The following is a 20,965-nucleotide window of genomic DNA, read 5'->3' as shown; positions in this document are numbered from 1 at the left end:
TATACGTTTAGATCATATGTCAGATATGATTAGATTAATTTTTAATTAGTAGTTGTTACATACATGCACCTAAACGCATCAAAACAAAATTTCGTTCAAAGTTAATCAGACCACCCATAAAAATTCATTTTATAAAATATAGAGTATATAATAATGGAGCTAGGACCTAGAAAGCCATGCATAATAAGGTAATAGTAATATTAAATCTCAATCAACACAATAGAACATATATGTAGAGTTATTAAAATTGTTCATGCATTACTAAGAGTATTAAACTTTCTTTGCGATAAATACTAAACCTTTTAAAGATAATTAAATAAATTAATGATACATTGTTAGTCTTTGTCTCGCAAGTAGCCTGAATTATCGATTATATGCAACTTTAATTTTATATTGATTTTTTTCTTTAAATGTTAGAAAAGCATCTTTTCTATTATCTAAAATGCAACTTTATATTTTCTATATGTTAGTTTAATAAAAATTAAAATGGAAGCACTTACGAGCTTCTGTAATCCTGATTGTTGAATACAGCACCAGGATCGGATTTCCTAATTTCATTTTCTCGAGCTGCTTCTGTCACCGATTTCCAAACTGTATTCATTACTCTGATGACAATAAAATACATCTGATGACAATTACATATAAGTATGCAAAACATGCAAAATCGTATATGCATTTAATAGCGGTTATACTTACGCGTTTACTGTAACATCTAGCAGCAATACTGCCGTTGGTATTAATATAAGTCCCAGCCAGAAAACAGGCGAAGTAAATAACATTTTGTCATTGCCTAACATCACAGCGCCGACGTTTAAGACGGGCCAAAAATTACTGCAACAATAAATACACATTAAAAATATATTATATGGTCTATTAATATACTTCTCAACAAATTTATAAGAATATATTTAAGAAAAAAAGAAGATATTCTCTTTCCTTACCTATATATAAAAATAAATAAGAACCAGAGTATAATAGATCCCCAGGTTGCTAAATGAGTTACCCATGTCCACGAGTTTATTATTAGACCTGCCTTCGCGCATACTGTTACTACAACATACTATACAACAACATATATGTAATTTTTCTTTCACAAGAGCCTCGAGATCTCTCTTGTAGAATTTTATAATGTAAAGAATGTTGATACTTACGGTATAGACAAAGTTTCCTAGTAAAAGATAACCGCCGTCTCTGCCATTTCCCCAAGCCACATCTTGTTCGAGAGCCATAAGCGGCAACCAATAAAGCAATGCCGAATGAAATAGCGCATTTATAATCCATATCCAAAATATCTGTATATAGTAAAAATATTTTATTTTTCCCTCTTCCTTTGAAAATCTCGATTCTAAGTATCACAATTTGTATAGAATTTGTATTTACTTTAATATTGAAGAACGAGTCGCCGTTATTTTTTGTCGCGTATAGTCCTGGATGTGCTAAACGAGTTTCTGCGGAACACACTTTATCGAAGAGACCCATAGCTAATGGAGGCGCAGCGGTGAAAAGCTACAAAGAAGCATCAAATTATTGAAAATTAATTTTATTCTTTAGCAAAATAATTATATCGTACGATTTATAGTATAAAACTTACAACGTTGTAAAGTCCAATGGACCATCTTTCAAACAGGATCTGTCCGGACCAACCGGAATAAATAGCAAACCATAATTCGATAACATATAAACAAATATTCTTGTAAAACGAATACAAGATTAATTTACACATTCTACTATAATTCCAAGAACCATGAACGAATAATAGACGTTTCAAAAAACGAAATTGTGCAATGGAATAATCAGAGGCACAAGCTGCTTGGAGACCTTCGACACCCGAGATACCTACAAGAAAATATAGAATATGGCCATATTTTAATAACCAAGAATTTTCGACAAAAATTGTAATATACGCTTAAATATTATATATTTAAAACTTACCGACGCCAATGTGAGCTTTCTGTATCATAGCCACATCGTTCGCACCATCTCCGATTGCAAGAGTCACAGCCTTCTTGTTACTCGTGATTAAATCAACCACCTAAATATAAAGGAAATCAAAATATAGCCGATTGACTAAACTTTGTTGTACAAATCTTGAAATACAAATTAGTAGGCTTACTTCAGCTTTTTGAATCGGTGACACTCTGCAACAGATAACTACTTTGCAAGCTGAACACAATTCCAAGAAGTCCATCCTAATGTCACAAGATAGAGCGTAGTCTAACGTACTACCATCTATAATTAAAGCCACATCATTTTGGCATTTTAAGTCAATCCCAAACTCAAGGCAGCGTTGAATGATAACTTCTCTCGTTTTCTATAAAATACGTAAATTTACATTGTATCAACTCAGTTTGTGAGACTCAAAACTTTGACGAGCTGTTTACTTACGTCCAAAGAAGATTCATTGATAACATAAAGAGGCATTTCATTTGTTATTAGCTTGCACGAGTAACCGATGTTTATGGCGGTCTCCTGTTTATCTCCTGTCAACACCCAGACATTGATATCAGCTTGTAAAAGAGCTTGTATCGTTTCCGGGACCTATAAAATTATGCAAATTGTAATATTATGTATCACAAAAATATAATAAAAATTTGAAAAAAAACATTTATCTTTTTAACAAATTAATAAAAGAAAGAGAAAGAGAAAAAAAAAGATTAAATATATTTTTTGGTACTTGATCTTGCAGTTGATCCTCGATCGCAGTTGCTCCTAATAATATGAGTTTAGTCTCAATGAGATTTGCAGCCTCTTCCAGCATGCTTTCGCGATTGATTATACTAATCGCCGCTTTATGATACGATTCGCGCCACCACTGTCAAGAAAAATTATTAAAATTTATTATTGAACAATATATGTATTGATATTTTCTCTAAAATAAAAGAGAGCTAATCTCTAACCTGATAAACGTTTTCAGGTATTTCCGCGGAGGCAAAACAAAGCGTCCGCAATCCTTCGCTAGCAAACATCTTCAACTGGTCTAAAGTTATATCACGAAAGTCATCTACATGTTCTTGGTCAAGATCGCTAATTTCAGTATTTTTTAATCTCTCATAGATCACAGAGTCAGCTCCTTTACAAAAGATTTTAATTTTTCCCTCGGGCGTTTTCACAACCACCGACATTCGCTTTCTGGCCGAAGTGAATTCGATTACATTCAGTATTTCGTATCGTAGTGTTTCACCTAGAGCTACAACTTCCACGAAATTAGGCGTTCGTGTATCGAACACGTAATTAAAATTACGTGCTCCGTCTACTAACGCTCTTTCATCTAAAGGAGGGAGAATGTAACGTAAATTAAATGTACATATACACACATATACATACATACACTCTACTATCAAGCGAAAACAAATATTTAGATATGACATTTACCTGGAGATGCAGCGTGATAAATTATAGAATTATCTATTTTCTCAGGAATAACCGTATGACAAACCGACAACATGACCATAAATTCATGGAGCACAGCCGCGTGTTCCGCTTTCTTCTTATCAATAGGATTCGAAGAGTCTCGTACGGATCTTCCATCAACGATATCTTTAATTAATTCGCAAGTGCTATCGCTCGTGCTTCCATTGTCATTTGTTCCATTGTCATTCGTTTCATTGCCATTCATGCCATTGCCATTTAAAAGATTTGGCAACCTATAAAATATTCATAGTCAAGGAAAACATATTTAAATTAACAATTATTACAGCAAAGAACTATGCAGTTGGGAGATGAACTTACTCATACAGTTTTCCACCGACCGAACATCGTTTGAATTCCATAACGTTCTTCGTAAGAGTACCTGTTTTATCTGTGAATATATAATTCACCATTCCAAGTTCCTCGTTTAAATTACTCGTACGAGCCATTGCTGGCGTATCCGTATCTGCATGATACATCTCTATATCCATGTTAATAAATGTGGCCTGCACGAATCTTACGACTTCAAGTGTCACTTGCAGCGATATCGGTATTAAATTGTTGAAGAGAATAATGAATGTCAAAAGATTGAATGCAAAATTCTTAGTCATTTCCTCTGCAACGAGAAGATAGAATTCAAGTATCTCTGTGAAAAATTATGCGCGGCACAGAGCATGCACTTATGTTATTTATTTACCTTGTAAACCCAAATACCAGAGATCGTCTTTATTGGCGTTCGTCCATATGACATTGAATATCGCGGAAAGAATGCACAACAGAAGAAGTATGAAAAATAGCATCAGTATCTGCGTGTTGATCAACCGATCGAGGGTGGATCGTTTCAACGGCGCTGTCGCGGTATTATTCTGCATGAGTTTCGTATCATGCCCCGTGTATATGACTACGCCGAATACCCATTGTGTGTTCCGCAACATCGCGCCACGGAGTAACAATTGATCAGGCCCTAAAGCTACGCTCCTGTGGAAGAACAACCGCTTGTGACGTAACGACGCATAAACGCACAACGAGATACCGACACTTCAAAAGACAAGTTGAAAGACGAACAACAAACTGTGTACGATATACATATTATAGGAATAAAGCAACTTACATACGACTATAACTTTTGTTTATATCGGAAACAAATAACAAAACGAATTTGGTGCAAGGAGACCGTTTAACACATGTATGTGTTCTTACTGCTTATTGGTCTCTCGTAAGACTCCGTGGAACTCGTATAGATGCCTATTGGGCGGTTCGCACTGGATGTTGGAGCGAAAATTCATTAATTCCGCGGTATCCAAAAGACTGGCAGTGTCGGGATGGGCCTGTCGGATCTTCAAATTCGTTTCGCCGTCCAGATTGGCAGTCTCTATAAAGGACATACTCTGCGGCTCCGATGACGACAACAAGACCAAGTCAGCGGGAAAGAAAGTGTTGTTATGGACCTGCACAAATTAAAGAAAGCGATTGTAGCGATTCGAGAGACGTCGATTGATTATTACCAAATAAATAAATTCCGATAAAAATGGAAAGCAACCTTAACCACATCGCCGACAGCCACTGCGCGCCACTGAATCCACTGCCAACGTCTATCTCTCAGTACCTCCACTTCTCTCATATTTATTTCATCGTCCGCTCTGTGCCTTTTCTAAAAATTACCAAATTTTTCTCATTAGAAGATCGATATAAAAGAAACATGATAATTAATTAAACAATATTATAAGTACGTACAACATCTTCAACTATCTCCTTCAAAGCAGATACGCTGAGGATGAAAATCAGTGGAACCAATGTTGTCCAGCGTCCTGTCGGAGACACGTCTGGTATTTGCTAAATTTAAATCGAAAAACATATTAAACATTATTAATGCTGCAAAATTCGAGCGTAGCTTCAAGTACAAGATTTAATGAGAGTACGATATACGAAAGTATAATTTTGTATCTTAAATCTAATTGTGAGCATATCTATGAAAAAAATGGTGCTAAATATTTCTACAATTTTTATTCACTGCGCTCATTACATTTATAACATTTGTCTCGTTGCTTGACAGTATAACTACCTGCATAAGTGCGATGAACAGGAAGAAACAGTTGCTGTAACGACGGAATTGCTCAAATAGGAACAAAGGTACAAACGACACAAATGAATATTTCGCAGTTGTAATGTGATTGTTTTTGTATTTTGCGGGCTGATGAGGTGCGTTGACAAAAATGACCCTTTCTTCACCAGCATTGTGTTGCGTAGGTGGTTGGTCGTCACCCTGCGAGCCACTTTCTGCCCTTGCCGGACCAACTGTAACACACACAACAGTAAACCCTGTTTATTTTTAATACGTATATTTCGACGTAATGAGTACAGATAAAATCTATATATATTCTTTATGGTGAGTAATTATTTATTTTTAATATACTTCTTCATTAAAATTAAAATTATACACAAAGAGAGAATTTTTCATTATATTTCACCGCAAATCATTCACTACAAATTTTATCATGTTTGATAATAAATCGAAAATTACCCTACTGCATATGTTAAAACTATCATGAATGATCAAACTGGATTGAAAATATTATGCTGTATTAAAATTTATGTAAAATATTTTATACATTTATCACTTTTTTAGTATCTATATTCTATTTAAAACTCTTAAAGAATCATAAGTTGTTAATTTTACTATACATTTTAATTAAATTAATCAAACATATTTTATATCTTATTGTAAGATATTAATATTTTTATTGTGATAAATGTTATAATCAGAAACTTACAAAATTCTTCCAATACCATATCGTCCCACGATTACCATGAATTTCAGGATATATTCTAATTGTAAGAGAAACTTTTCTCTATATATAATTAAAAGTTTGACATAGATACTTATTTTAATTTAAATAATAGTCAATGATTTTACATATTTGATATTTTTTCTAATAAAAGTTTATCCACAAAAGTTTTGGAGAAAAGTTCACTAAGTATTTTTGTTACAGAAATACACTCATAAAGGTCGATGCAAAAAAAAGTCACGCCACTTTATCAAAGATCACAAGAATGTATTGCCTAGTATGCCTAAGAAAATGATATTGTATCGCGTATGCATGAATATTTCTCTCTTATAGCCTCTTGTATAATATTCCACCCACAAGCAGTGAACTGACAGTTGTACCGCGACGTGAATAAAATGCAGGAAATGATCGCTATAAAAGTATCATACGTGACACGTTAAGCTTAGGAAATAAATAATATCGGGACATACAATAGATATTCTCGATGATATGTATCGAGCGCTATTTATTTTTTCTAACAATCTGCATTTATCACCTATCGCGCGTGTAAAACAATATTGATCTTAGATGAAACGTTGTTATAATTTTTTTCTCTGCTTTTGTTTTTCAAAAAACCAAGAATTAAATAGAAATATAAAAATTAAAATATAATAACTCTTACGTATTTTGTAAATTAATAGAATAATTATATGGATCTCTAAAAATGTGGTGTATATTTTTCTATTATTTATGCAATAATGTCGCAATTTTGTTATTTTACACAAATGTGAAAAATTGTAGCTGCTATATCATAAAAAGTGGAAGAGATAACACTGTTACAACAAAAAATAGATAATGCTCTTATAGTTAAGAAACTATTAAATAATTCAATGTTGTTACACATAAATTACATAGTTATAGATTTCGTATAAAAAGTTATTTTAAAATTGATCGATTGAAATTAAAGTCGATACACATACACACACATAATGCCTATATATATGAATGCAGATGCTATACACATTTATTATACGTATATATTTATAACCAGATATAGTTCTCAGAATTAATACGAGAAATGTTTTTATAAAAAAATCTTAATCAGTTATGTTATATTAACTGTGTATTATGAAATAATAATTGCTAGTCTGATAGTACTCAAAGTTAAATAAGAATGTCAATAACTTAATCAAAGTTATGCGATACCTCATTGAAACATAATCTGTTGCTTTGTCTGATAACGCCAAGTTATCAAGTTTTATATGGAAAATTCCAAAACATATATAATATATGACAATACAATACACACATATATATTTTCGATATATACCAATTATTTTCACAATTATAAGCAATGCTAAATCTTGAATATTTTTTACTCGAACAATTTTCGCTTGCAACTTACGGGTCTGGGCATGCAGATAAAGATGCACGCGGGATCTGAGCTCATTGAACCACTGCACCAGCTTCGCGGTTGCAACTTCCATGATTGTTCGTCGTAAACGTCAAATATTTCACACATACACGTATTTTATACAACTCACATACCAGCGAGACGCGCGCTACGTCCGTTCTGATTCATATTTAATTCCTGTGAATACAAGAGAATCTCATACACGTGTACGCGGATCGGAGCATTCGTGGCGGCACATCAAACAGGAAATCCGTTCCTGTCAACGCGACCTTTCACACTGACGCTCATTTTTAGTAAAAGACGTCACATGACCAAAAATGAATTTTTGACAGCTTTATTTTTAGTCACGCGATGTGATTTCCTAATACTGAAAATAAGCGTCAAGCATCGATATGAATTGGCATCTTTAGCCTCGGTAGTAGGTTAGATCGCAACTATGTAGTTATGTAGCACATACACAAGCCTCGATAATAAATAATTCTCCTTAATAATGGCATCGATCGCGACGCGCGTCATTCCGCGCCGCGACGACGACGTCGAAGGCAGTCGCGAGGCGTATAAAAAGTGCGTCGTTATTCGTCACCGCGTGCATTTCACGTACGAAATTCGACTCGACACCCGCCACATTCTCTGTCGCACTTTTGAGGTTATGCCGCTTGAGCTGAAACTGACGACGCTTGCGAACGAAAGGCGGAGGCGGTCTTCCGCGGATCAGCTGATTACTGTCATACACTCGCGAAACGAACGACGAATGCGCAGCGCGCCTGCATAATGATTTTCGTAAAAAAAAATTATGTTCAACCGTACGCGTGACGCATCGTCGACGACGTTAATATCACGTGCTTATAGCGGTTGCAGCTTGCAGCGCTGTGCAGTAATGCATTTATATAGGGTGTTCCCAGCGTTACTATTTTAGGAAGCTCGATCTGCTTATATATCTACGAGCGTTTCAATTATACATATATATTCGAAAAATATAGATACTTGGATACAAGATTCCGTGTCAAGAAATATTTATCTTTAGACTTAGATTAAAGGAGAAATTAATTTGACTGATTAGATAATATGCAAATATGAAACACTATGTATAATGCGGCACGACATTTAGGAACATCTGTTAAATTACTTACGACGGATGATGTCTAGTGCAATTAATTAAAATTAATCGACAAGTAATAACGATGGAAGACAAATACAAATTTTGAGAATAATCGCGAATGATGGAACGCGATGCGAGATGTTTAAATATGCCGGTAATATATTATTGATTTTCCAACGGCGACGACGTAACGGCGCACTACGCCATATGTTTTTATTCGGAAGATAACACAATTGCGTAATGTACGGTTACGCGATAGTGGGGTGTCACATAATTCAGACGTTATAGTATGTCTCATCTCCCTACGACAGGCTCGCACGCGAAGCGTTTGCGCTCGTTTATCCGATGATCGCCTCGTTAAAACGTCGCGATTAGCATTTCCGCCGTTTGCACATTTTGTTTTTCTACGCACTCGAAAGCACAAGTTATAGAATTATCTGTCTGTCCATGTATTATTCAAACGTAAAATATATTAACGTCGACGCGGTTTTATTTATGTATTAGCAAACAATAGAAATGGAAAAGAAATTAGAATATTTGCATTTATATTTGCGTTTACGAAAGGAACATAGAATTGCGTGACACGCATTTTCAATCCTCTATTGAGAAAAGAGAAGAGATATTAAAACAGATAATTTAAACATTTTTTTCAAAACGTTATGTATCTTTTAAAAAATTTGTAATTTTGTTTACGCTAAGCTTTCTTTTTGGCTCTTCGAAGATCGAGTTTCCGAATATTATGGCAGTGCTATAAATATATATATACGAACCCCCGTAAAACTGAGAAATAGACGCAGCGAAATCCGAATTATTTATATAAAACGAGTATCTCTCGTATTTAGTTTTTAATGATACGACAAAAAATTCCTTTCTAAAAAATTACTATATATACTTTTTTCACGCACAATCCGCACGATATTATATATACCGATATTCACAAATCAACTTGGCAATAATTTAATTAAAATCCGGGGACGGAATCAGTCGTTCGTTCGAACAAGTTTCAGACGCAAATATTTATTTCCTACTCCCGACAATAGCATCTCTAAAACGCACTATGTAATCTCCTAGATCTCCTCTTTCACTTCCTAAAAATATCCTAAAAAAAGCACTTTGATCTCGAGGAAGATCGCGCAGGCGAAACTAAAATCCTAGACAAACATCGGCACGTCTCGTCTCCCACGATCGATCGAACGAGCCCTCTTTCAAGGAGAGAGAAGGCCAGGTCTGTAGCACATCCGGCCGCCCGGCAATCGATCTCTCCTACCTTTCCCCACCGAAATCGGAAACGTTTGCTCATATATATACACGCACTTACGTTACTTCCGCCCGTAATTATCTACGATATTAATACGACACGATGCGGCACGCGGTACAGCCGAGACTCTCTTCCGAGACTCTCTCGGGATAACGATCCGTCCGAGTAGCGTTCTACTACGTCATCGCACATCAGAAGGAACCTCCTCTCTCTTGCCACACCCCTGCCGACGACGATGACACGTCGGGGCTACATGCACGTGTATCGTTAACGCGCACAAGCGTCGCGGCATCGATCGCGTTACCGGGAAATCCGCACGCGTCGATTAAATGCGGCGTGTCCTATGCGGCATCCCCGGGATATCCTCTCTTTTTCCCTTTTCTCCCATGACAATGCGCCCCTTGGCTGGCACAGGATCGACCGTTTTTTCGCATCCCGCAACGCAATCCCTTGCTTAGCGCACCCCGTACACGCACGACCCGAATCGCGGACAGGGGCGAATCTGCGGAGGTAATCAAAGTTAGTAGAAATAAAATATATAGCCACCTAACTCTTAATCGTGATGTTTATAAGCCAGGATAATTTTAAAGAAAAAATCTTGAAAAATTTTAGAAAAAATATGTCGTGTCGAGATTCCTCCGTCTCGTGATTGATTTCTTTTTATGCGGTTTCAGCTTCTTCGTCATTTTATTCTTTGCTCCTCAGGGCCTGCAGCCGATGCGGCACTGCCCGAGGGGTGACCGGACAAAATGCGTCAGTGAAATGTTCACGTGTTGTATCGCAAAACGCATGCGCTCATCGACGGCAACAAGTTGGTGTCAGCACCAACCGTGCTCCCCGAACGTAACCGGGGTTGCGCTCCTCCAGAGCCGAAGAGCGTGTGAGGGTGTGATGACTATATAAGTTATCGATAGGCCAAGGACACGCCGGCGACGCGACACAACGGGGTGGTTTTCTCCACCACCGACTACTTAAACGGCGTCGTTCGGCAAACACTTTACGAGATAGAGTATTTTATTGAGAAAAATCACATTTTTATATAACAAATTAGCAATGCACATGCAAATTAGCATGTACAATTAATCAAATTTTAAGGAGAAACCTTTAAGAGTGGTTCAAAGTTATTTAATCTTATACTTTTTTGCAAAATTCATTTTTTTAAACGAAAATATCGAGGTATTCCACACGGAGAGAATTTTCTCTTAGAGTTTACCCTGAAAATCATGAACATTTTATATCTTATTAGCTTAGTGATAGCAAATATTTAATCAGAGAAACTCTTATAAAATTCCAATAACATATTGTCCCACGATTATTATGATTTTCAGAATAAATTCTAAGAGAAAATTCTCGCTGCGTGCAATATTAGCTTTTGATTCAAAATACATCGAACAATTTGGATGTTATTTGTCCGCTTTAATTAAAACAATTACCTAAAGCAAAAGCTAATTATAAGTATAATACTACCCTCTACTTCGAAATTACATATTAATTTCGGACTCACCCTCGGACTCCGGCGAGCCGGTCTCCTGGAGCTCGATGTGCTCCCGCGTTCTTCGTCTGCTGCTACTACGCGTAACCGGATCCAGACGAAGGCCGATGTTGTCGACATTGTCGATGTCCCCGAGATCGATGGGGCTGCCGACGATGAAGGGCCCGCTGGGATCTTGTTGCGCGTCGTCGTTCGCACGATTGCTCGCGGGCGACGCATTCCGAACATCGTCCTCGTTGCCGTTGTTGTTGTCGGTGGTATTGTGTAAAGGCGTGCCATCCATATGAGGTATGGACGAGAGGTCCGGCGGTGTAAAGGGTCGCAACGGGCCAGGACTGGGAACCCGGGGGTTCCCCCTGGCAGTCGGCATTGATTGTGCCGGCGCCTGAAACAAGTCGGTGACATTATTAATCTTCCATGCGTAATTTCGTAGCATTAAAAAAAAGAAGAAGGTAGAGACACGCGTAAAAAAAATTAAAATTGAATTAATTTCAAGAAACAGTCGTTGCAAAATTGTTTCATTTCCTGATTAATCACCCATCTATTTTAATGTAGGTTTATCTTCTTCCTGCTTCTCATTTTCCTTTCGGTATCTATTTATATAAATCTATTACAATAAAATCGAAGATCGTCTCTAATTAAATATGCAACGACGACATTCCTTCGCGATGACACAGATCGTATAAACACATCGCGTATATATGTATATAGTACATGTGATAGACGTATCTAGAATATATCCGACGACCCTGAAAGGAATCGTACTCGCCGGTCTTACATGGCCCGTACATATACGTCACGGTTCATTCAACCCACGATTGTTTCGTCGTGTACCTCATGCATGTGTCGTAGTTCCATTTCTAGAAACATTCCGCCTCAACAAGGTGAAACTGATTGAGCCGCGGTGACCCGATTTATTCGTTTCTTTGAATTGACCGGAATTGGCAACTCTCGAAGCGAAACTATTGAGTCACGCAGACGCGAATAAAAGGTCCAAAAGTATGCTATAGAAATCCGAATTATATCCGCATTCTAGATGCCAAAAGCGATAGGAATATTAACTCCTTTTTTTATTGCGATATTTTATATATTCTTTGAGAGATCAAATTTTTATAACATTTATCAAATATATGATTTTAACACAATGTGAATATAATATTATTACGTTGTCGGTGAAAGAATAGAAAAAAAAAAAATTTTTTAAATTACTTTTCCAAGACTCTATTGAAGATAATCTCATAAAGAATTGTGAGAAAATAATTATTTGAATTAATCGTCATTTAATGAAAATATGTTGCGTGTTATTAAATTTATGCAGAATTATATTTGACGTAACAAAAAACGCCGATGATTTATAATGACGCAATAATAAAGAGTACTCAACGATAACACAAATAAGTAAATAGTTTATGAATGTGTATATGTACCTATATAAAATATATTACACACCTATGTTTAACTTATGCAAATATAAGCGAAATTATTTCACCGCATGGAATATCATTGATGACGAATATGGCCAACAAGTAACATATGTACTTAATTGGATAGCCTTGTAACGTTTACGTTTAATGCATTTTTTAAAAGAAGAATTAAAAAAGTAGCATGCCCCTTTGAGAGTTAGTTCGTTTTTCGATGACATATTGTATGAAATCGATCGCGTGCATTTCCACGGTCACATTTTTCCACACGATAAGAAATCTTTGAAACGGTAACGTCGAAGTATTATTACGTAAGGCTCGACGTATTTTGCGATAATTATACGTGTATTAAAGTTGAAAAGCGACACCAGATAATCTTTTTGTTATATTTTACATTTAATACTATTATTATATATTTAATAAGCCTGGCAAAAAACAATAACATTTCAAATAAAACGCGCATCAAAGGCAGATAAACACATGTGAAATAAAGATAAAAAATATCACATGCAAGGAAAAAATATGTTTTAAGGACGTTCTTCGTCTTGATCACTCATTTTACACAATTGCGATAATTCGTTCCGCAAATATGGAAAAATAAATATACGAATACTAGTGAAAATTTTACACGCGCGTTTTTTGAATTCAGAATTTGCTTTGACAGATGGAATTGTTTTCGATTTCAAGCAAAGCTTGCATATGTTAACAAGTCTTTACTTCATGAACGGTATTCTCGCGATTACGTAATTTCAGCATCGTATGTATTTATACGGTTGAATATTTTTAGCCGATTTAGATATTATGAGATAAACGATAAATTATTGTGTAATAATAAATCTTTTTGATTATGCATATAGAAATAAATATATGAATAGGTACCAGTAAAAATTTTACATGCGCGTTTTTTGATGAATTCAGAATTTGTTTGACAGATGGAATTGTTTTCGATTTCAAGCAAAACTCGCATACATTAACAAGTTTTTACTTCACAAACGGTATTCTCGATTACGTAATTTCGGCATCGTATGTATTTATACGGTTCAATATTTTTAGCCAATTTAGATAGTATGAGATAAACGATAAATTGTGTCATAATAAATCTTCTTGATTATGCTCTATAATATTATTTGAAAGAAGAGAATACAATGATATCATTATTATCATTTTATATTTATATGATAACAGATTACTCACTACTATTAAACGCGTCGTCCGAGGCTGATTTTTAAGCCTCGTTTTGAAATCTCCTCTGATTAGTCTCCTCGTCTTGGCTCGTCAGACTTATTAAGCCTCGTCTAATCTTTGATTCGCGACTGATAATAATTCATCATTCGGGAGACTTGCCAGAATTTAAATAAGTCCCAAGTGATCCCTCACGATGATTGTCAGGAATTGTTTCATTTGATACTTCGCATACTTTGATGTAATAAGCACGTGCGCGTATAATAAAGTACATACGAATATTTATGGATAATATTGCTGTTCATTAATCGTTCCGATATCATCGTGAAAGTGATAAAGCAAAAATGAAAAATAGATTCGACGAATATCACTTTAATTTCCTTTTCGCAGAAATTAGTAAATATAATGGAAGACTTTTTGTGCGATTGGATACATGCTGATTAATAAAGACGATTGTCGTTCAGTAGTAACAGCAAGAAAATGGTCAGACAAATGGCTGAGAACTTTACTTTCATCAAAAGATCACTGAATTTTTACGATCAAGAGGAAGAAAATATAAGGAAAATGTCTACTTTTAATTAAAAATTCAAAAAAACAATTATCGTTTAAGGCACTTTTTTCATGATAAAATCAGTGTGTTTCACATCCTTTTATAATTATTTTCAATTTTATTTTATAAAAAAATAGCAATTTAAAATGTTGCTCATTTAATTTCACTTGCATTAGAAGTGATAGCAGTTATGATTTATTAAAGTCCATTTAAGTCTATTGAAACCAATTGAAGTCCGCAAGCGTCAACAATTGCAGCACACGTGTTTGCAATAATTTTATAAAAAGGATAACTTCTTTTTATAATTTATTGTATAATTTCTTCGGTGGAAAATCGTGAAATAAAGCACTATTTATTGTAATCAGGCAAAGGCACTTATCACTGGAAGAAAAACTGACAACCTATCGGCGCGCGCTAGTCGACACTGTCAGCAAAACTGCAATCGCGCGCGCGTCGATTCGATTCTTTCCGTGAATTTCTGCCAATCGTGGGCGTCGGAAAGGAATCGCCGTCATTAATGTTAACAACCAATGTTGCGAACATTCGAATTTTCTGATCGTTATAAATACAGAGAAACGATGACGAAAACATCGGACGCGCCGGGACTGGCTTTTTCACAGGAGGAAAGTCCAGAAGTCACTGTTAGAAATCCAACGTGATAGCACCCAGGCCAATAGGAGCGAGCTAACCGATCGATAGCGCAAGACACGAAGTTTCGACCTGATAAGATCGAAATTTCTATAGCGCGATCTGACTGTCTGTTCTAGTATATCGTTGTACCCAGACTGTCTTCGATAGATAGACCTTCGATTAAGATGGTTGTCCCCCTCAGCGATCATATCTCTTTGCAACTAACATAATGAAAAGAAAGAATTGCAATTTGCAATTTGCAGAAAAAAAATTAGTGCTATATTTTTAACTATCATTTTTTTCTCATTAAAAACTCATTAGATATTTTACTTCATAAAGCATTAAATCGCGAGACATTTACATAAATTATTGTATGATAAAAAATTATTCGTCATTTAAACAGAATACATCAATCCTTTATTTGAAAAACGGGAACAATATAGAAAAGAAGTAATAACTTGTACAAAAGATACATCGGGGCCCAACTCATATCTCTTTGCAACTAACATAACGAAAGAATTGTGATTTGCAATTTGCAGAAAAAAACATAATTAGTGCTATATTTATAGAACTATCATTTTTTTCTATGTAAAAACTCATTAGATATATTTCATATTTTACAAAGTATTAAATCGTGAGACAATATTTTGCATAATTATTGCATGATAAAAAATTATTCTGGATATTTAAAAAGAATATATCGATCCTTTATTTGAAAGAGCGGGAACAATAGAAAAGAAGTAATAACTTGTACAAAAGATAATAACAAATTCATTGAAGAAGATTAATTTTTAAATCTGACTCAGACTTCGGATTTACGAGTTCTTAATAATTTCTAACCCGATGATTGAATACGACTTCATGCGACGCCTCTCTTATAAAAACATCGATGACCTAAGCCCTCAATCAGATAAAATTTCATTGATTGTCGAGTCCTACGATTCTATTAACCTCTACACGCGCGAATCATAATTCTGTGTCTAATAATGAAGAGCACGTTCAAAATTATCACAAAATTGCTTATAAACGATTTCTTCGTTGGAACTTGGAAAACTTCGATCATTCACTATTCCATTAATAAGCTATAATTTCAAATGGTTATACTTATTCACAAATTGCATAGATCTGAAATAGCAGCTATAACTGCAATTTATTCTCGTCATAAATAGCTCAATAATAGCTCGATACGAGGAAAATTATACATGCTGCTTCTCGACAAAGACCTGCGACAATTCCTACAGTAACTCGAGAAAGGCGCACATATATCTACACCGCGTAGACATCAATAACGTAAATATGATACCAGGTGTGCATAGACGAGTCACGAAGCGCGATGATAGAGTGCAAAATGGTCGATATTATCGACAATGCTCCTTTCGCGACAAGGTCATCGTAGATCGTCCAGGATCGTCGGCGGTAAAGAAACGTTGAATAATTGAATTTTATCGAGTTGATAATGAGACCGCGCGAAACACGGCCTCTGCGTCATTTCGCGTTCTCGGATACATTATGAAAGGATGCCCTTTCACAGGAGCGAAAGGCTGTCATTAAAAACACGTGTGTCCCCTCCTGAAAAGAGCATTCACATTCAGCAGCGACCGATGCTTGTCGGAAATGTCGGCTCCCCGGAGTAATGCTCTTTTTCGTTTCCAAAAGCAGCATGTAAAATAGCGAAGTACCTTGCCTTACTTTGTGCCTTTACCTCTAGCGAAGTAACTTCAAAGTAACGTCTGAACTTATCCAGCTAATTGATCGCAAATTAACACTTTCGTTATGTCGCGACGCTAATGAAACGACGTAATTAACGTGACATGAGAAACGCGAGGCGAAAAATGATCTCCAGAATCGTGCACATTTTTTTTTCCTTTCAACGAGAACTTTATGATTTGTGCTCTATTAATTCGCACATTAAGCGTTAAATTGTTTAATTTTTTAAAAGCTTAGAAATTTTATTACAGCTCCAATTATAATAAAATATTTCATATATATGCATATCTTCAATATCAGATATTTGATATTTTAGGTCTGATGAATATTAAACATCGACTACTAGGATCAAAGAAAATCTTTTAAATGGAACATGAAAATACAAAGAGGCGCGGCTGTCAACCTGATCGTTGAGCATTGATTTCGCAGAAAGGTGTGTACTATACATGTGCACGTGTTTGCAATTGATAATGATGCGAATCTATCGATAGACGGCACGTAATGCCACACCCTCCTTCGAAATGAGGCCGCGTGACCTTTGCCATTATCAGAGGGGCTGACAGAGCTAAATTAGCAAAGAATTGCTACTTCAGAATGAATATCATTATTAATTATTTTCGTAAGTTTTATGAAAGATATCTCCTTCTATCCTTTCTATGAATAAAATTATCCGCAAACATTAATTTTGATATGTAAATCTTTATCTCATAATATATTTAATTTTAATATAGTATATATAAATATGTATATACACTGAAAAAAATGTTGTTGAATAAATCGTTCAACTACACAGAGAGAATTTTCTCTTAAAATTTACTCTGAAAATCGTGGTAATCGTGGGACAACGTGGGAGTTTCTCTGATTAATATTTATCACAATAAAAAATATATTAATATATGTTAACAAAATAGTAATTTAGTTAAACGGTTTAATCTGCTTTAATTTATTATAAATTTTATATATGTATATATACACTGAAAAAAATTTACAATTTTATATTATATAAAATTTACAATAAATTAAAGAAATAGTGTGTATACACATTTCTCGGACGATAATCAATATAAAGGATAAAAAAATCAAGGCAAAAAAATTGTAAAGCAGTGCTAAAATTGACTAGGAGTTAATATGCAACGATATGCAAGTTCGCTCACAGTAATAAACAATCACACGCTTACGAAACTTCGACCGTATATACAGTCGATTATATAACTCGCAGCTGTTACCGCGCAAAATGTCTTTGCTATTCGCGTATTATTTCTGTATGTAGGCACAAATTTAAATCCAACAACTTGGAACTCGCGTGACATTACTCGTCACGTTATTTGTCACGGACGAAATTCGTGCGTGCACTTAAAAAGAAAGAGACAATAAATAATCTTTTCGACACACCATATATGGCGATCTTCTCGGACAGGAAGATTTTATCGGACATCTGGGTCAGCCGCACCCCATAAAATCACACAAAATTTGTCGATCCTGTCCGGTCGCCGTGTCATTTATCTTTCTGAGCTATCTTTGTGAGTTAATGAAAAGCAATTGTTGGCATTGGGATACGCCCTGTCCGATGATTATCTGTTGTGCTATTGCCGAAAATGTGGTGCTCGCAAAAGAACGCAAACATAAATCCAAGAACGAATAACATATGTCAACGTCAACATAAGATTGACACGATTAAATAAATATATTTTAAAAGTAATGTTAGTTGACGATTCATTTCTTTTTACAGAACAATCACGGTTCTACAAATTTAATTTATTTATTTATCTATTAAAATTATTGTAATTTATGCATATAATTTCAAAAAGATGTGTTTATCTTAGATTTTTGCGCAATCTTTCCGGAAAAATTAACTTTGTGGACTTTCGCGTTCTTCTAATTTCTCAATAACTCAATTATTGTAGATTGACTTTAATCGTGCGTGTCAAGAGCTCAGCGAAGCATACTTATGAAACTGGCATTCGCGAAACATTTCGATTGCCAACTCCAACAGACAAAAGTATATAGAAATTACCTGGAAAAAGCACTGTTCAACACGAGAGATAGTGTCAAGCAACACGTTGTGTGAATACGACTATGAATAACCGGATTTAATTCTGTAAACATTGAATAGTTCATTCGCGTGGAAAATTGAATTTGAAACACTGAACCGTCATCACTTGTTACTCATGCTTTATCATTAAGGGAGCAATTAAGGATTCTAACTTTAAACAGCGTTAGCTAATGAAACTTACATTTAACACGATGATCTCATTTCTCGAAATTTAATGTAATTGAAATAAATTACTAACAATGTCATAATTCACTCATCTTTGCATTTTTATATGTATATTTTTCAAGTCTCAGTTCGTATTTTAATAAACAGTTAAAAGTTAATTTGCAAGAATCACTTATTGTTAGATATTATGTACTTTTATTTCATTAATTCTTTTAACCAGTTATTTACATAAATTATTAGGGACGCGAAGATAATTATGACATTGGATTCATGTCATCATAACATAGCCGCTCCTATTCTTCATAAAAATAACTCAACGCAATTGGAACAGAATGGAAAGTTGAGTGAGTTTAGCTCACGCAAAAAGAGACTATTCCCCCACATTGCATGATTTCAGTACTAAAAATATGTGAATAAAATGACAAAGGCTATGTTAATTAATTTACGCAGAAAATTACTTAATATATAATTATGAGCACGATATATACATGCACATAAAATATTTTTATAAAATTAAAATAGAATAAAATTCTCTTGAGATAATAATAACATAATAATTATAACTTGCTAAGTAAAATCAAGATACGAGAAAAAAGATATTATATATAAGAGATAAAAATATAAATTAGTATAAATGAATTAATTTCATAACAAAAAACAAAGAGACGCAATATCAAATAACTTTCGAAAGCATTAATCGTATCTGTAATTTCACGTGACAATGAGTTTTACAAATAACAGCAAACGAAACAAATTATTGAGAAATAATTATATGGAACTGCTTTATTAAGAACAGATTTAATAAATTTCATATTCAGATTAAAACACTTTTCACGATTACCTCTTCGCAGAACACGTGACGATGAGTTTTACAGAAAATAGGAAACAGAAAACAAGGCAAATTATTGAAGAATGATGACATGGAATTGTGAAGCTATATCGAAAACTGGTACAATAAATTTCATATCATGATTAATACATTTTTCGATAACGTTTGCAATTTGCAATTATCTCTTCGCAGAACACAGGATTATTGTTTGATTAATTTATACTCCGTTGTATTATAATCAAGAATATTATTGGCTCCGATATAAAGTGCAATCGGGCTTGTATTTTTCCGTAGGAAGTAATTTTACGCTAAAAGCATTCTCGAGACTGTAAGTTGTATGGTGCCCCGGATTTAATGCAGTGGTCGGTTTTTATCGATCATTCAAGGGTGTAGTTACTTCAAGGTTACAGATTCAGGCTTCTGAATGAAAGAAATAATATAGCGACTTTTCGAGGGAAAGGATCGGTACTTTGACAACATATTATTTGCACGAGCTAAATCGCTACTCGTGTCTTCGTTCAACCAAATATAAAGTTAATAAGATTCAATATACACGGAAAAAATTTTTTTCTTAGAATTTACTTTGAAAATCATAGTAATCATGAGATAATATGGTATTTAAAGAATTTTATAAGAGTTTTTCTGATTAATTATCACAATAAAAAATATTTATATGTACATAATAAATTTTATTATACAGATAGTAAAATTAATTGAACATATTTTATATCTTATTGTGGTAGATATTAAAATTTTTTATTGTGGTAAAAATATTAATCAAAGAAACTTTTATAAAATTCTTACAATACCATATTGTTCTGATTATCATGATTTTTAGGGTAAATTCTAAGAAAATTTATCTCTGTGTAGATGCCTTCATCGATATGCTTTAGACTCTAGACGTTAAAAATAATTAAAAATAATTGCTTCAAGCCGTGAAACTGCAATATACGCTATAGTTTTACGATATCCATTTTAATTATTCAAATATA

General features: G+C 34.5%; 1 protein-coding gene across 12 annotated transcripts in view; it reads right to left on the bottom strand.

Moving 5' to 3' along the window:
• LOC114932798 (ATPase phospholipid transporting 8A1) overlaps positions 1 to 20,965 on the bottom strand; it is a 28,089-nt gene that overhangs the window by 4,855 nt on the left and 2,269 nt on the right. For 5 of the 12 annotated variants that reach the window (XM_029305193.2, XM_085482912.1, XM_029305194.2 and 2 more), the window contains exons 2-20: positions 11,449 to 11,821; positions 5,471 to 5,703; positions 5,143 to 5,241; positions 4,949 to 5,059; positions 4,609 to 4,856; positions 4,106 to 4,386; positions 3,730 to 4,024; positions 3,373 to 3,644; positions 2,898 to 3,268; positions 2,675 to 2,812; positions 2,386 to 2,538; positions 2,114 to 2,311; positions 1,933 to 2,032; positions 1,592 to 1,836; positions 1,381 to 1,506; positions 1,152 to 1,292; positions 942 to 1,060; positions 697 to 831; positions 501 to 605 (exon numbers count right to left, since the gene is read on the bottom strand). In XM_029305193.2, coding sequence (XP_029161026.2) covers positions 501 to 605; positions 697 to 831; positions 942 to 1,060; positions 1,152 to 1,292; positions 1,381 to 1,506; positions 1,592 to 1,836; positions 1,933 to 2,032; positions 2,114 to 2,311; positions 2,386 to 2,538; positions 2,675 to 2,812; positions 2,898 to 3,268; positions 3,373 to 3,644; positions 3,730 to 4,024; positions 4,106 to 4,386; positions 4,609 to 4,856; positions 4,949 to 5,059; positions 5,143 to 5,241; positions 5,471 to 5,703; positions 11,449 to 11,821 — 3,743 coding nt within the window. The other 7 variants (XM_085482913.1, XM_085482916.1, XM_085482915.1 and 4 more) reach the window with 7 other exon arrangements.

Source organism: Nylanderia fulva, unplaced genomic scaffold (genome assembly GCF_048542155.1).
Source record: "Nylanderia fulva isolate GAGA-0341 unplaced genomic scaffold, ASM4854215v1 Scaffold22, whole genome shotgun sequence".
Lineage (NCBI taxonomy): Eukaryota > Metazoa > Arthropoda > Insecta > Hymenoptera > Formicidae > Nylanderia > Nylanderia fulva.
Note: the sequence above shows the minus strand (reverse complement) of the source record. Positions and strands in the feature narration are given on the sequence as shown.